The sequence below is a fragment of the Megalobrama amblycephala genome, linkage group LG20 (assembly GCF_018812025.1).
Source record: "Megalobrama amblycephala isolate DHTTF-2021 linkage group LG20, ASM1881202v1, whole genome shotgun sequence".
Taxonomy (NCBI): Eukaryota; Metazoa; Chordata; class Actinopteri; order Cypriniformes; family Xenocyprididae; genus Megalobrama; species Megalobrama amblycephala.
Window position 1 is genome coordinate 4,202,352 of NC_063063.1, and position 18,222 is coordinate 4,220,573.

Consider the following 18,222-nt stretch of genomic DNA (forward strand, 5'->3'; position numbering starts at 1 on the left):
TTTGTTTAGATAAATTGGGGTTTGACCTGTAATGTGATGCAGTTAGACTAGGTTACATTTGATAAATATTATTAAATTGTAAAGAAATAAAATATATATTTTTGTCGAAAGAATTCCAGGCACAGTTCACTCTCAGCCAATAAGATTCCACGTAGCATTTTCATGGATCAGTCGTCTCTTCTGATTGGTTTATAACTTTTGACAGCGTTTAATCCAAGCGGCAACCTCCCCCTTTCTCTCGTGAAGCCAATACAAAAGTAACTTAAACTGCGATTCATCGACTGGCCGCTAGGGACAGGCTCCAAAAGAGAGCAGAATCTCACAGAGTTCCATGTTAAATTGGCCAAGTTTATAGCAGAAAAAAACATGTTTACAAGTTGGTTCAAATTGTGGTTTTGGTCTATACTGCTATTTTTGCCCTTCATGACAACTCTGAGGGGGGTGAATTTTTTTTATAACTTATCCGTTTAAATTATATTAAGCCTTAAAGTTCTGCATAATTAAGGGCGTGGTCACCTGAGTGACAGGTAGATTGCGCTGCTGTCTGTGAGCTGTCATGTTACCTCAGCTGCCGCTGAATTTGGCATCTCAGCCGTTTTTGTGCTTTTTTTCTCGATTATTTTATACAATTATAAAATATGGCTTGCTGCATAATATTCGAGACTGATGTGTGTCTGTGTAGATGTGCATGCATGGGGAAGAGACACAGAACACACGTTGTTGGATCGTGGCATTGGCTGAAAGTTTTGATTGTGAGATTTACTACAATGACAATGGCGGGAGGATATCGAAATCCGACAGCACTGCTTGGATATTATAACTAGAACTGCTGCACTATTTTGAAAAAAATATACTTTGGACACAGGCTCATTTGTTTGTTAGATACGATCGTATACAGTTTTACAACATAAACGCTGCTCAGATTGCATCCTTTCTTTATGAACGATGACAGAGAGCAGATCATTCAGAAGAAACGTGAAATGTTTTTTTTGTTTTGCAATGGACACTCATATTTTACCCAAGTGCCACAGATTGGATTCATCTCGTGATCTCTATTTCATTATAAAGGTATGAAGTCCCATTTGATTTTCCATGTTGTTATTTGCACACCCAACACTACTGGTGTTGGAGCATCTATATCTTAAAAACACAGTAGATTGACAGTAAACCTTTAGAACTTTCTGATGATAAAACTTATCTTCATTAATATTTTAGATCGTATCTAAGATAGATAGATAGCTCCTTTGCTGCTAACATGGTCACGTCGAGCTAGGCGGGCGTGGTTTCAGCAACCAGTCATATCAGCTCAAACCCCCTCCCCGCCTCTTTGCCCATTTTCAGTTATCCGGGAGTGACGTGCGGTGACGCGCAGCTAAGATGGCCGCGGCCTCATTTACGCGTCAAAACCATAAACAGTAAAAGAAATGGACACAGCGACCCCATTGGAACTCAATTGAGACAAGTGAAGCCCATTTTTAGCGATTTTTAGCACTTCCGTTTCTGACGCGCAGACTCAAACTAAGCTTGATGATGTCAGCAACCTGTCTGACAGATGTAAATCTTCTAGTAGCTGTGTGTTCAAACTGCCATCGTTAATCTTGCAGAGACGGCGAGCTTGAGCGGGGAGTTCTTTGGCGTGAGTGAGCAGGAGTAAGTATTCTGATTAATTATTTTGTATAGTATTTTAAAATGTAACGCCAGTACGCCATATTAAGTTAATGCATACTATTGCCTGCGAGCTTCTCCTCCTGTCTGTACGGTAATTTCTCTACTGTGCGACAGAGAGTCGAGTGGTTATGACGCAATCGTTAGCCTATTTTTACAAAAACTGTTTCTACGGGGCCATAATGTAACATAGAAGGTAATGGAGCCATTTATACATTGTCGTGTATCTTTAGAAATAAATAATGGACAAATGGAGTCTTTAAACGCCTCAGATGTAAAGTTATTCGCAGTCAAAGTGACGCCAAAATGAATGGGAGTCAATGGGATGCTAACGCAAGTGAAGTTCTGCTACAAGATGGCGGCACGCGGCCGACTTCAACTTCCGGTCGACTTCCTTGGGCACTGGTCAAAACTGCTGTTCAGAACTCTATGGGTGACGTCACGGACGCTACGTCCATATTTTTTTACAGTCTATGGTTTAATCCAAAAGCAAATTAATTTCTGCAAGAGCACGGAGAGATTCGTGAGCGCACATGTGCAGTTTGAGCGCGCAGGACACGTTTGAGCATGCAGGAAACAGTTTGAGCGTGCACACGTAATATCTGAGCGAGAGGAGAGGCAGTTCATAAGAGAGCACTGTATATTTGAGCGCACGCGTCATTTGCGCGAGAGCAGACGAAATCCGCGCGCGAGCGGACAGATTTGCGCTCGCGCATTACATTGATATGCTCTCGCGTCACAATAATGTGCTCTCGACATTTGACAGTAAAATAACGCCACCGGGGCGTAAACTTCTGAACCGCCTGCCCAATGGAAGAAGAGAGAACAAGCCATGGTTAGGATGAGATGCATCTTTAATGATGGCATTTGCTCTTCTCAAGCAGCGTTTCCTAAAGATATCCTCGATTGACGGTAATTGAATACCGATAATTCTCGGGGCTGTTTTCACCACCCGCTGGAGTGCTATACGGTCTGATGCTGAACAATTGCCATACCATACTGAGATGCAGTTGGTTAATATGCTCTGGGTAGTACAGCGATAAAAGGCAACAAATATCTTGGGACAAAGCTGAGCTTTCTTAAGGCTCTGCAAGAAATAGAGCAACTGTTGTGCTTTCTTGTAGATTTTGGAGGTATTTAGGGACCAGGTAAAGTCATCAGAGATGTAAACCCCCAGAAACTTGAAACTAGAGACATGTTCCACTGTGACTCCATTGATGTAAATGGGGGCATGTGCCTGACTCTGAGTTCACCCAAAGTCCACAATGATATCTTTGGTCTTCTGGGTGTTGAGAACCAAGTTATTATCAGCACACCACCCAATCATGCACTGAACCTCAGCTCTATAGGCTGTCTCATCATTCCCTCTGATCAGGCCAACCACCATAGTATCATCAGCAAATTTGATAATGGTGTTTGAATCATATGCAGCAACACAATCATGAGTGAAGAGAGAATATAAAAGAGGACTCAATGCACAGCCTTGTGGCAAACCAGTGTGCATGATGAGAGTGGAAGACAAGAGGCTGTCGAGCTTAACAGCCTGGCGTCTGTTAGTCAAAAAAATCCAACGTCCAATTGCAAAGTGAAGTGCTGATCCCCAACTAGCTAAGCTTAGAGACCAGCATCAAAGGAATCACCATGTTGAACGCTGAACTGAAATCAACAAACAGAATTCTTACATAAGAATTGGGACTGTCCAGATGGGTCAGAGCAGAATGAAGTGCAGTGGAGATGGCGTCCTCCGTTGACCTGTTTGTACGGTAGGCATACTGGTGAGAATCCAGGGCTGTGGGAAGACTGTCATTTAAATGTGGTAAAACCAGTCTCTCAAAGCACTTAGCAATGATAGGGGTAAGCGCTACTGGGCGCAAGTCGTTCAAGGCTGATGCAGTAGAATGCTTTGGCACTGGTATAATAGTGGCGGCCTTAAAGCAGGAAGGGACAACTTCCTGAGCTAAAGATATATTGAAAATATCAGTAAGACACCGGACAGCTGCTCTGCACAGACTCTGAGCACATGCCCAGGTATCCCATCCGGGCCTGCTGCTTTCCTTACATCCACCTTGCTCAAGGTATTGTAAACTTCAGTAGAGGAGAGTGAAAGATGCAGCTCACCAGGTAGTCGATCCGCTTTTGATGTAGTCTCTTTATTACACTGGCCGAAGTGAGCATAAAAGTGATTAAACTGATCAGGCATAGTGGCAGTACAGGATTGAGGCACTGGACTAGTTGTTGTAAAGTCTACAATAGAACGAATACCTTGCCACATATGTCGGGGGTCTGAAGATACAAAATGCTCTTCGATCCGTTGTTTGTAAGCGTGTTTGGCTTTGTTAATACCTTTGTTAATAACAAAATTTGTTTATTTTGTACCTGTGCGTTGACGTGAAATGTAATCCTCCAGACGGGCTCTGAAGCCGACCTCACCACCTTTACGCCCTATGGTCCCATCATCCACCAGAAGGAAAGCCTTGTAGCTATTGTCCAGAGAGCAAGAGTTGCGTGCCGCGTTTCTGACAAAATACTTTGCAGGGAAACTTCCCTAAAAGAAAGAGAGACATTGTTGTTCTGAAAGACTGTAAACCATATGCAAATACAATGTGCAGTGCTAGTTTATCTTTTTATATCCATTTATGCAGTACACAGCATGTAGACTCTGAACAGTATGCTTTTTTTTGGTATGCATAAAATGTCCAAGCGGACTAGTGACTTCCATCTGCAGTGTAATGAATGAACAGACACAGAAGGGAAGGAGATATCAACCACAACTTGTAAAATAATATAAACGTACTGCTAATAAAAAATAAAAAAAAATACTCAAATTTCTAGAATATAAATTAAACTCATAAAAAATATTAAACACATTTTACAATTGATAATTCATTGATAAAAATTGTTTACTTTTACATATTTTATTTCAACATTTAGTTTTGGTTCTTGACTTTCAGCAATGTTCCAATAGTGCTGAATTCATTTTTGGAAATATGTATTTTAATTTAAGATAAATACTAGTAGTATTTATTACTACAGTATATAGTAGTATATTTATAGTAGTATGCTCGTTTTGCACCATTGTCAGTACAGTCCTGGTCAGATTTATTGGTAAATATGATCAAATGTAGTGTTTATTCTTTTGATCTTTCAAAAATTTCACAAAAATCCTTTCAAAAGAACCTTTCATTGAAGTAAAAGTAATGAATGTGGGGGAAGAAATCACATTATGAAATAAATGTTTGTTTTTCTCTAATACATGTTGGCAACAATTATTGGTACACCTAGAAATTGGTACACCTAGAAATTTCTAGTCACCAGGGTTACCTGAAATTGTAGAGGCATGAGGAGTATAAATGAGAGGAAGCACAAATTCTATAAATCGTCCATCACAATGGGTAAAACTAAAGAATATCTAGTTCAGTCATAAAACTGCTGTGGGATTCAGTTAATAAGAAATATATGCTAGAACTTTTCAGTTTCTAGCCATTTTATTGATAAATCATAGTGTCGACAATACATTTCTGCACTACTGAATGTTTGTGTGTGTGCGCGTTACAATGCAGCAGAGCATTAGTTACTTTTTAGCTCTCTTTACACATTACTCTTCTGCCAGAACTAGACTCAGATATGGCCATTAAAGCTAGTGATTATAGTTTTTGAACTTATAAATATGGATATTTTTTCTTACAAAAAAAGCATTGCTTCACTTCAGAAGGAATTTATTAACCCCCTGGATTACTGTTATGATGGATGGATGTGCTTTTTAGGCTTCAAATTCTAGGGTATCATTCACTCCCATTATAAAGCTTGGAAGAACCAGGATATTTTTTAACATAACTTCGATTATGTTTGGCTAAAAAGAAGAAAGTCATATGGGGCGAGTAAATTATGGGATAATTTTTGGGTGAACTTTCCCTTTAATAAGTTCCAATAAACAGATGTTGTTACAGTATGAATCTGCCTGGAAGAGGATGCTTGTCTGTCTTAACACACAGTGACGAGGATAGTTTCAGTGACCAAAGACTTTCCAAGGATCATAGCTGGAGAATTGCAGAAATTAGTCATGTGGTCAGGAAAAAATATAAGTCACTACAAGTTGTTTGAAAAGGAAAAATACTTTTTGCAAGAAAAATCCTTTGCTCTCATCCAGAAACAAACTCCAGCATATTCAGTTGCCAGACACTACTGGAACTTCAAACAGGACCGTTTTCTAAAATAGCTTTTTGGCAGTGAACCCATGAAATGGGTTTGGTGCACAGAGGAATAAAAAGTTCCTCATTTGTATGATTAAATATACCGCTAGATCTTTAATGTTGTGGGCCTATTTTTCCGGTCTTGGACATCTTGTTGACATACATGACATCATGGATTGGAGAAAAAAAAAAAATCAAAACCTGACAGCCTCTGCTAAAGATCTAGGGCCATGGTTGGATCTTCAATCAAGAAAAACCCATAAAAAACATTAAAATCAACAAAAAAAATGGGTCACTGGGCACTGATCTCATCAGGTGTTCTTCAACCTCAGCAGGCATTGTAGGACAAGATTTAGAGTGGTTGTCTTGGCAAAACGAGGTTGCAAAAAAGTATTGAATAAAAAGGGTGCCAATAATTTTGGCTATTGTGTATTGGAGAAAACATTTCACAATGAGATTTTCCACACATTATCAATTGTTTTACTTCAATGAAAGGTTCAGTTTTTGTGATTTAAAAAAAAAAAAAAAAAAAAAAAACATCTAAAGGATTAACAATGCAGATTTATTTTCACAGGCTTCTTTTTACAAGTTTACCAAGGGTGGCAATGATTCTGACCAGGACTATATTTTTTAAGTTGTGTTACCTCAGAGTTGACGAGCTGTTGGCGATTTTCTACCAGGCCCCAGGGAGCGATGCCAATGAGAACCACTTTACTGAGAGTGACAGAAGACGTTGCGGTGGCATAATCTCTCACAGCTTCTCCTATACACCTGCCGAGGCCTTCCCTCAACCCCCCGCTTATGATCCATGCTCCTATACATAAGCAACATCCAAAATTAACTTTTTTTGGTAACCAGACAGTTGATGGTAGCCACTGACCTCCATAGTAGGAAAAAAATACTATGGAAGTCAATGGCTACTGTCAGCTGTCGGGTTGCCAACATTCTTTAAAATATCTTCTTTTGTGTTCAACAGAAGAAAGAAATTCATACAGGTTTGGAACAACTTAAGTGTGAGTAAATGATGACAAAAGTTTGATTTTTAGGTGAACTATCATTTTAAATTGCATTGTGCATTATTTTATTTAGAGAAATGTAAAAAAAAAATTGGCTATATACACACAGAGAAGAACTTGCTGGGCAACTTTCCTGACATAAACCAGGCTGATGAAATAATTAGTCCTGCATGATTTTGTGTCCTGGTAACTGGGCCTCTGATGACTTGCAGTTAGTCTAAAAATGAATGTATGATTCATATTCATACTGCTCGCATCCTGACAGTTCACAATAGAAGGCACAATGACAGCTGAAGTTTGATCAAGTCACTGTGGTCATGCACTTCTGTTTCTCATTGATTGTTTCAGGTATGACATTTACAAACAAAGAGTCGCATGGCATAACCTAGCAAACCTTTTCACAAATAAGAGGGCAATTATGCTGAAAATTTACAGCCTGGCAATAAATCAAAAGTTTTACTCAGATATTACAACTTTAACACATTTGTGAAAGTAACTTAATGGAAACCTTTGTATAGCATGGAAATGAGATGTGTGTGGAGAGAAGAAGATACCTGTGCTCTGTGCAGCTTTAACCAGCCCCTGTCTCAGCACCTCTCGCACCCAGGTCTTGACCTCTGACTTCTTCTCACCACCAAACACTGACACCACCAGGTTGGGATGTGCCAGTTTCCAGCGTTCTCTCATGATATTGAAGACCTTGGAAGGATCTGTGGTGCTGGACAGACGCAAAAACTGGGATAAAGAGAAGGGGAGTGAGATCAAAACAGGAATCAAAGGTGAAAAGCAACTATAAGTTAGAAAAACAAGGCACTGATTTGTTAAATATGACTGTTTCTTCAACTATGGGCAATTTTTATGTCCCAGGGAGTGATTGCTATTAAAGCCTTTTTTGTAATATGAAGACCAAATTTAGGGTACGTTTCCATGACAAAGATGTACTAAAAATGGAAAAGTTTTTCCCTTTGCTTTTTTACATACAGATGACACCATTATCAAAACGATCCATGTTTACAAGGATTCTCAAAAACGACAAAAAACGCTGTATTACGCTGCCAGGCCAGTAGTTGGCGATGTCACTTTGTAAAGAAACACTACGCAACTATAGACTGAACATGTAATACGCATGTGCATGATGTTACCATTTTCACAAATTTGCTCTTTTGTAGTTCACATGGAGACAATGACGGTATCGTTTTCAAAAACCTGCACTTTGAAACTTGTTTTCAAAAGTTTGCATTTTCAGGCCCCCAAAATACTGTGGTCATGTAAATGAATGGCCAAACTGCATAAAAAGTTTTATGTTTTTAGTTGAAAACGGTGTTGTGTAAATGACCCCTAAAACTGTACACTTGAAAATTATTGTTGGTGCTTTTCAAAAGCTTTTTTGTTTGTTTGTAAGTTTTTTTTTTGTCCTTGCCACAGACAAAAATATTCTAAAATAAATATCAAATATTTAATTATTTAATATCATTTATTTTGAACAAAAAGTAAAAACGTGAGCAACTTCAATAATTATAAAGAGAAGGGGCATTAGAACAAAACAGCAATCAAATGTGAAAACAAAAACAAACTACTAATTTGTGGCATGGTTGTTTTGGCATTTTTTATGTGCCAGGGGTTGATTTTTTATTAAAGATTTTGTGTTATATGAAGGCTAAATTAAAATTGTACACTACTTACCATGATTATTTTTATTTTTATGTTTTTAAAATGCTTTTTATATAAGGATTTTATTTTACCCTCGTCTCAGAAAATATAATGTTTTTAATTATTTAATATTAATTATTCCACACAAAAAGTGAAAACAAATTCTAAAGGGGAGTGTGATCAAAACAGGAATTTTGTTTTATGAGGGTCAAATTAAAACTGTACACTTTTTACCATAATTATTTTTGCTTCTTTTACAATGCTTTTTATGTAAAGAATTTATTATTTTACCCTTCTCAGACACCCAAACGTTCCATCATAAAATATTATTTAATTTTAATTATTCTAAACAAAAATTAAAATGAACAAACCATTTTAATATTAAGTGAAAGATTTTTTTTTGTTTTGTTTTTGTTCAAATTTTTTTCCAAGTGGATAATTCACCCAAAAATGAAAATTTTATCATCAATTACTCACCCTTGAGTTGTTCAAAATCTGTTTAATTTTCTTTGTTCTTATGAACACAAAGGAAGATATTTTGATGAATGTGTTAATCTGAACAGTTTTGGGGCACCATTGACTTCCATTGTAGTTGAAGTCAATGGTGCCCCAAAGTGGCCTGGTTACAAACTTCCTTCAAAATATCTTCATTTGTGTTCAGCAGAAAAAAAGAGGTTATACAGGTTTGGAACAACTTGAGGGTGAGTAAACGATGACAAAATTTTCATTTTTGGGTGAACTAACCCTTTAACAACACACAGTAACATACAACGATACAAACTACTCAACTTTTTTATGAATTTTCTCCATTTTGAATTTAAAATACGCTATCATTTAAATGATGTCATTCATAACTGAATGTGACGAGACATTTTTTAATTTTTTTTTTTTTTTTACATATTAGACAAACAAGAGTGAATGTGTGCAAATTTTTAAATAAAATATTATTTGCAAAGAGTTTAAATGGACTACTTCACATCTAAAGACTATAATTAGACCTAGAACATCTTTTAGAGTTCTTATTTCTTCTTTATTCCCTTAAATCCCTTTTAATCCTTTATTTAATTTATTTAAATAAAAATACACCCACCCCCTCCCCAATGTTCAATACATGGTTACGGTCCTCCTGATAATATATATATACACATTTATAGCTCAAACATCTTAACCACAATGAAGAGGAACTCACATAGCTGTGTCTCTTGCCGGCCCCAGCGAACTCCAGCTCTCCATAGGCATCCGTGGGCTGTTCGCAGGAGTGCTGTGTGCTGTCCCAGTGACTGACGATGGCTGTGCTGAAGTTATCGCCCAAGGCTCCTGAGGGGTGCGTGTCTCGCGTGGACCCACACTGACACAGACCGCCATTGCTACAAAACAACAGACGAAGGATCAGTCCTACAGAAGGAATCAGAGATACTGAAGAAACACAGAGATACTGAATACTCAAGTCAGATATCTTACCTGAAAGAGTCCTCCACAAATGTTGTGCACACTCTCTTTTTAAACAAATCTGGAATCCAGCTCTAAAATCAATAACAGAAATAGCTTTTAATTAATGCACTAAAAGCATGATAGCTACTGTACAACAGTGGTCTTGGACTTACAGTGACACTGTCAACAAGTTAGCAAGATAAAGCTAGTATATTAAACTGATCATGTGATTTATTGAAGATAAAATACTGAGTGCAACTTTATCTTATCTAATGCTTTTGCTCAAGGAAAGTCAGAATGAGAATCAATCACACAGCTAGGGTAAATGGCTCACTTTACCCCAACACCTCTTGTAATTTCATCATTAGATCCCCACCCATCCCTTTCATCAGGAAAGCAAGACAGACCAGTTTATCTTTACAGTGCCTCATCACTTATTTAGATCATAACTTGTCGGCTTTGCGTTTAGTTTCCCCATTACATTGTTTGGTACGCTCACTAAGAACACTCAGTCTTCTTCTAACTAACAATTTTAATGCAACTTTGATTGAAATTATAATTTAATGATAAAGTAGATTAACCTCATGTTGCTCCAAGGTGACCGTAAATCACTAAAAGCATCTGTCTGCAAATTACGGCTTACTATGTACTTTCTTAGATATATACATCTGGACATGAAGACAATAATTAAAACTACACTATAAAATTCAAACTGCTAAGATTACATTTATTTGAATATATGTAATGGTGGCATTTGTTCTTTTATGGATTGATTACATTGATTTGAATTTAATACTGACGTAGTAACTGGAAATTATACTCTGAAATCTCATAAAATTATGAAATAACCATTTATACCGTTTCTTTTTTACATCTACATTTTACAGCTTATATGTCTCTTTACATATATATGGAGACATATATACATATTTGACCTAGCTATATGTGTAAACTAGGGGGTTAATATAAAGTATAAAGTTAATATAAAGCAAAACACAAATAACTTCCATAAAATACTTGTTCTTTTTACAACAAATTGCACTGTAACATGAACACTGTAGTTACAAGTGTGACCAATAATAACACGATAGAAGCAGCACATGACAATCACACGTGCACAGTCTTGATTTAACCCATGGTATGTTGTTTGAAGAAACTCCCTGCAGTTCTGCTCAAAGCCAACATTAAATCGAAACGATACTGAGTGCATGTAGTAGGTCTTTAAGAACATAATATAACCAGCAAACATCTGACGCGTGTTTGTAACGATACAAAATCAAGAGGTGCTTCTGTTGTAGCTTTCTGACAGACCTACCAGATCTGTTTTCGGCATCGCGGTCACTCCACCGTGTTCAATGTCCTTTTCATTCATCTTGGTTTGTTTATGGCTTTATGAAATCGCTGTTTGTAGGAAGTTCCACTTCAAAGCGCTCTGCAGCAGCGCGTAACATCCATGCCGCCAGTGAACGAGGAAGTCCGGGAACTCTCAAGCCAGTCGGTTTACCTGAGAAATCAGGTGTAACCAGCGCGCGCAGGGTGTGGCTACAGAGGAGAGGGTGGAAGAGGCGCGCGAGCGTGTGTGGGCAAAAGACTAGACTGTAGCTTTGAGGCGAAAGATAATGATCATTGCTTACTTGAATCAAAATCCGGTTTATTGTTCGCTAAACAAAGGATTTGTGTAGGTAGGTTGTTCCAAATATCACCGTCAACAAAATACCAGATTATAGTTGTTATATTTGCTCATTATATTAGAGATAATTTTTCCCAATTTACCCTAATCATGATTTATTGTACTACAGAACAGTCAAAACAAAAATTATTCAGGCCTTTTTTTATATTTTACTTTTTTATATTTTTACTAGTGGGTGCAGGACACTATAGTTCTACCAGAAAGACTCGGGAAGGTAAGATAATGTGACAACCATATTTATTAACAATCAGCAAGCAAAATGTTGTAAGAAAGTTCTTTGGTGTAGGCCCCATCCGTAGCTCAGATCCTAAAGGGTTGCGGACTCTGCATTTCCTGCCTGAAGATGAAGGCATGGGCATAGCCGACCCCCCTGGGAGGTATGGACAGGGACCATCCTGGTGGTGGTGGTGGTGGTGGGGAGGGTGGAGGGTTTAGGTGAAGGTTTGCGTCAGCATCTGCAGACTCAAACATGTGTCAGCAATCTTATATACTCCAAGTGCAAGATAATGATTGGTTAGCTCTAAACTAATTGGTGACATAACATTGAGTCTTCCTGGCAGAACTTACGCTAGAGCTTTCATTTAATGTATGTGTCATTTAAGTGAGAATAGCAAAATAGAAGTAAACTGTGAAAATACCAAAAATTCATACAGTGGAATACCAGTAAAACTGATAAAAAATTTGGGACCAAAAATTATTCAGACACTTTGACGTGACCATGTTTTGCTTAATTGCTATCTGACATAATTAAGATTTTTTTTTTCCTGACAGTTTAAATCTGAGAACTTGTCATATTGTATTACCATTTTTTTAAACTATAGTGAATAAACTGTATTAATGAATGAAATGTTCAAGGTGTCTGAATAAATTTTGGTTTGACTGTAAATGCTATTTTGATCTGGTGGTAACCTGTCTCGTTCTTTCATTAATATGTAAAACTCATAGATTAGATTAACTCATAGATTAAAAATCATAGTTTATTACTTTCATATATATATATATATATATATATATATATATATATATATATATATATATATATATATATATATATATATATATATAAATGAAAAATTGCATATTAAATATACATTTAATAGCTATTAAAGTATTAAAGTACAATTAAGCAGTAAAACTGCTTTTGCTCCATGCTGAAAGACATTTTACCCTAAATGTAAGATAAAAGGTTCCCCTCATCACCTAGTTTTAATATACATATATATATATATATATATATATATATATATATATATATATATATATATATATATATATATATATATATATATATTTTTTTTTTTTTTGATTATTGATTGATTTTATTCAAATTCGAAGCTCGTCTGGGATGTATATTCTTAGCGTCCATATCCTGTTGGGTCATTTGAGTTTTTGGATTCGTCTTTTCCAGTACTCTGACCCATTCGGAATAACTTGCTGGCCAGGTTGTGTACCTGACATGTTCTGAGCTGACAGCCTTTCTGAGTTGCTTGCCTTCTGCAGAGATAATTTTATCAGTTTTTTTGTTGATATTTGATCACTATATTTAAATCTGGTCAGTCAAATAGACAGGCCTACAAGTGAATGATAGTAGTTCCTCTGTTCACCAAAAGATGGCTGTGAAGAACACTAAACGTATTCAGAGTAATGTCTTCACCGTCCTGTAGGTGAAGTGGAATGCAAAAACAAATCACACACAGAGCCGTGCACAGACATTTTAAAGGTGCTAAAGAGGATGTTTTGTTTTATACATTTTTGCAATATTACTTGAAACTGTCTTTACTAACTGATAAAAGACTATTTATTAAGTGCACTGAAAGTAATAATATTAATATACATCATCTGTGAACGAGGTAGGGCCTTAAAAACATCAGCCAATCGTTTACGCGATCATCGATTGGCCCTCTGGCTTGTCAATCACTGCCGTGACGTTCCTTGTGAGAGACGTGCGCGGATTGGCCCTCTGGCTTGTCAATCACTGCCATGACGTTCCTTGTGAGACACGTGCACGGCTGCGCTCTCCAGTAACTTTCCACACTCCACAGGCGCCGCATGCAATGTTTTTGTCAGGAGACAGGAATAACAACTGCAGATTATGAGTTACCTGCGGTGAGTCCGACATAATGAATCCAAAAAACACGACACAGCGAATGCCGGTGGTAAACACTCGTGTTCCAATACTCTTGGACGAGTTTTGTTAGAAGTTCCTTTGAAATGAGCTGTGAAGGAGGGGGGCTGTTCTTACGCATGTGCTCATTTCAAAAACTCAGTAACAGTCTTTGGATTCTCAGTCGACGAAAAAATCCTCTCTATCACCTTTAAAGTCATGAAAACAACTTATATTCTGCAAAAACTAAATGGAGTATTGAACTGTTAAAGGATTTGTGAGTGAGTTAGAGCACAGAGGAATTCAGTCAGATTAAGGCTTATTAAAGCAGAACTAAGTAACTTTTTTACCTTCATAAATAGTTTTCTAAGTCCTTACGATGGTTAATTGACTTGTAGTGGTGTGTTTGAGGCGTGCACTAACCCCCTCTGGCACGTCTACTCCAGAAAACAGCACTTGCAAGTTGAGCTGCACCGACCCGACACAATCTCGCCTCATGTTCACGTTCACGCGAGAGTGACAAAATGCTTTACGGTAATTCAAAAACAATGTATATATTATGACTTTATAAGACAATTTCTAAAATTACCCACCTCCATCGAGATTTCTTGTACTGTATTTGCAAAACTACTGCGCTGGTGAGCGTTGTAGTCCAGAGCTGCGCTTGGAGTATTTACGACAGTGTGATTCACTGAAGGAACCTGTAGGGGGAGCTTCACAAATCTTACTGAGTTCCGCTTTAAACTGTCAAATTAATTGTATTAAGTTGGCACCAAAAAGCCACTGTTGAGCAGCAAACAGGTAAAGCAGCTGGTGTCTCAAGAACCTCTCCATACAAACTGGGTTGATTTTCCATTTACCTAAGAAGACCTGGCAAACTATTGAACAAACCTGTCTGAGAAGAAAATATATGAGTAGCCTAATAAAACAAACACTTTCTTTGAAAAACTAAAACCTGAATTTGTATTTTACTGAAACCCCACTGATATGTAATTTGTATAATGATCTCATATAGAAAATGTATATCATAATATACTATATTACAAATGTTTTGTTATAGATTACTAGTATCAACCAGGCACGTGCACACATAGACAAAAGGGGCTGAGCCCCTGCCCTTTTTCTTCCTCGAGAGAAAGTGCCCTTTTTTCTGGGGCCCTTTTTTTAAATAAATGCATATATATTCCTGTTTACGCACATCTTCCCTGTTAAAAATATATTTACAGAATAATAATAATAAAAAAAATGCTACATATCAGGTCGGCTTTGTCGAGTTCAGAAGCCCTCCCACCGCGACACGCCATTCATTCCCGAACGCGCGCGCGCCACATCCCACCTCATGTTTGCTGCTGGCTGAAAACTTGTGATAACTATACCCGGGAAAATACAACTGCTGTCTGGCGATGAGAAGCGAAAAAGAAATAAGCCCTAGATGGATCCAAACCCCGTGCATTTCTTTCAGGTAGCCTATGCATGTTCACAAACATGTGAAATTTGTGAATCTATTGTGAAACTATTTATGGGTGAGATTATTTATGCGTTTAACGCCGCGTCAATAGTTTGACCACCAGCAACGCATCTGCCTGATTTGATACTAATGTAATTTATGTCATATTATAATTTCAATTATTTTAATGTGCTGCGTTTTGAACCATGGTAAAGATATCTGTACCAGAAGAGGAGCATCCATGAACCGCATTATTAGACAGTTTTCTAAGGATGCACGATTTATTAAAATTTCTATTAAAAAATCATAATACAGAACTACATAATGCTATTCTTAAATCTACACTTACACAGGATAATACATTGCATGTTTGATGTCCATATATTCTTGCCGAATAAATTACAGTGGCTGTAGCATTTCTATAAAAATGTCTCAATATTATTATTATTTAACTAATAATATATTTTTAATTATGGTGGTTGGAATTGATCGTGGATTTGATCACACTGTGTAACAACAAAAATCAGCAGGCTTCTGGCGCCCTCTGCAGGCATTTGTTATAATATATAATGTAATTATAACGTTTCACTCTTGATGTGTTTAAATGTGCAGATTAGCTTGTTTTGATTAATTTAGAAGAAATCTACAGATGCAGACAGATGGATGGTAGTAGGCTTCAAACAAACACCATCTAAATGTGTAGGGTTAGGGTTAAGTTTTCTTTCCATGGACCAAAATCTTAAAAGTGTCCACTACATGAAAGAAGTATTCCAATAACCAAAAGAATTAAAACAATTTACTGATTTGTGCAAAATAAACAAATTATTAGTGAAACTATGTCCCTCTCCTCGGTGCAGTCATTTATTCTAAATATATACTCTAGTTACTTGAAAATAGTAGTGTAGAAAACATGCACACTGTGGCATAGTTTCCTTTCCTTTGCTTTGCTGTGATAAACCTAGTGAATACTAAAGAACATGGTCTCTGTGTGAACTGATTATTTTGTAGAACATCTGTGGAGTATGAAACAATTGCATGAAGTGTGAGGGAATTAAAATAAATTGGTCAGGAAGTCAGAGTTGTCTTAATATATTTAACGTTTTATTATTCTTTTAAATAAATAATTATGAGAAGTGCCCTTTTTCCACTTGAGCCCATGCCCCCCAAAATGTCTATGCACGTCCCTGGTATCAACTAAGAATAATGGGAATATTCTTTACATGAGTTAAAGTGTGACTGCCTGCTGAAAGTTCCACATGATGATTTACCTCCCTTACGAAAATGAACCATGTTTAATTAAAACCATGATTTCTGGGCGTACTGATAACCCTTTGTGTAACCACATAAATGCCATGGTTAAACTATATGGATTTTTTTTTTTTTTGCAGAATTATGGTTAATTTGTCGTTGCCATGGAACAACTGCAATAAAAAAAGTTTTGTTTGTTTGTAAACCATGGTTAATTTTCGTAATGGCTGCTGGCGTGATAGGGTGACACTGGAATGGATTTTCAAACCTCTCTCGTCCCACTCCCACAAAAAATATCCCGCATCCCAATCCCACGAAAAAAAGGGGGGGATTCCCATTCCCGTTTTGTGTTTTTTGGACGTTTTTTTTTTTTTTTTTTTTTTTTTTGGCGATCTCTCTTCTGTATTTAGATTTTTTGTGTGCATTTGATTGTTTGGACGTGCACCCGAAGCCCAATGTGTAATTCATATGCGATCCGTTTTGGAGCGCGCGCACACAATTCAGCCTTGGGGAACAGCGTCTCTTGCGCGGATTATTGTGCTTTCGACGTTTTAAAACGTTGATAATAATTATCAAACATGCCCCGCAATATAGCAACAGTAAAGACTGCATTTAAGTCTGGGTTTATGGAGGAACGAATGCGCACTGCTGTGAGGGAAGGAAGTTGTGCTAGACGAAATGCGGTACCACAAATATCTTCTTTCTGATGATCCATGGAAGCCAAAATCGAAATCAAAAATAAAATTAGCTAAATATCACAGGCCTAAACAGTAAGCAAACGTTTAAATGTTTAGTTCTCTCATCCATCCATGTTACTGCGTCGACCAAAGCGCGCACGCCGCGGTCAAAGTTCGAAATAGTTCAACTTTTGCCGCTGCGCTCTGTGACGATTACCCGCGCGACCGATAGCAACTGGGCATCCAAACAATCGGAAAGCAAATTTCCATAGCTATACAATACAAGTTTGCTTGTCGTATAGATACATCGGGAGAAAAGCTGTGTCATGGAGACATGACAGACGCTGTCAAGAGCTGTTCTCTTTCTTCTTCTTATAAGCAGGGCTATTGCTATCGCTCACTTCTTAGCACGGGACATATACTTTGCTGCTGACCCAAAGGTGGAACAACAATCAAATGACTAGACGTATAGAACTCCCGCTACAAGTTTGGAAAATTCCGCCTACTTTGCTCTGGCCAGCGTAGCGCAAATCGATTTATATCTGAAGGGCTGCGCTGAACCCGGCTGCGAGCGCAGCGCATACCGCGTCCTGTGTGAAAGCCCCATTAATGTTGTGCGCGCGATGTAGCTCCTCTGCGTGAGAGCGAACTCTCTTCTGGATTGCAAATAATTAATAGTGATATTGTTTCCCATCCCGTGGGATTCCCGCTGTCATCTCCACACACTCGCCTGAGCGCGGACACAGACTGAGTGATACTGGGGACTGGTAGTGAGCGGGAAAACACGGAGCGGATTAAGCAGATGCCCAGCGCCATGCGTTGTGGAGACAGACACGGGACAGCAGGTGGCAAATTCACTGGATCTTTTTACTCTTATCGACAAAGAACAAATAAGCAGCCTCTCAGATGGCCCTTATTGTGCTCTCTCCCATTAGATTAAATTACAAAAGGGACATAATGAAAACCATGAACATGAGAAAACAGTGAAAAAAATTACTTTCAAATAAAAATTTCCTGATAATTTACTCACCCTTTACTCACATGTCATCCAAGATGTTCATGTCCTTCTTTCTTCAGTCGAAAATAAATTAAGGTTTTTGATGA

At 37.6% G+C, this 18,222-nt stretch overlaps 1 protein-coding gene across 2 annotated transcripts in view; it reads right to left on the minus strand.

The window, feature by feature from the left end:
* LOC125255190 (transient receptor potential cation channel subfamily M member 4-like) overlaps positions 1-11,673 on the minus strand; it is a 32,707-nt gene extending 21,034 nt beyond the window's left edge. The window contains exons 1-6 of one of the 2 annotated variants that reach the window (XM_048170226.1): positions 11,268-11,673; positions 9,983-10,044; positions 9,711-9,888; positions 7,426-7,606; positions 6,500-6,669; positions 4,042-4,210 (exon numbers count right to left, since the gene is read on the minus strand). In XM_048170226.1, coding sequence (XP_048026183.1) covers positions 4,042-4,210; positions 6,500-6,669; positions 7,426-7,606; positions 9,711-9,888; positions 9,983-10,044; positions 11,268-11,324 — 817 coding nt within the window. In that variant the 5' untranslated portion in view covers positions 11,325-11,673. The remainder of the gene's footprint in view (positions 1-4,041; positions 4,211-6,499; positions 6,670-7,425; positions 7,607-9,710; positions 9,889-9,982; positions 10,045-11,267) is intronic. The other variant, XM_048170225.1, reaches the window with a different exon arrangement.
* Positions 11,674-18,222: the final 6,549 nt, after the last annotated feature.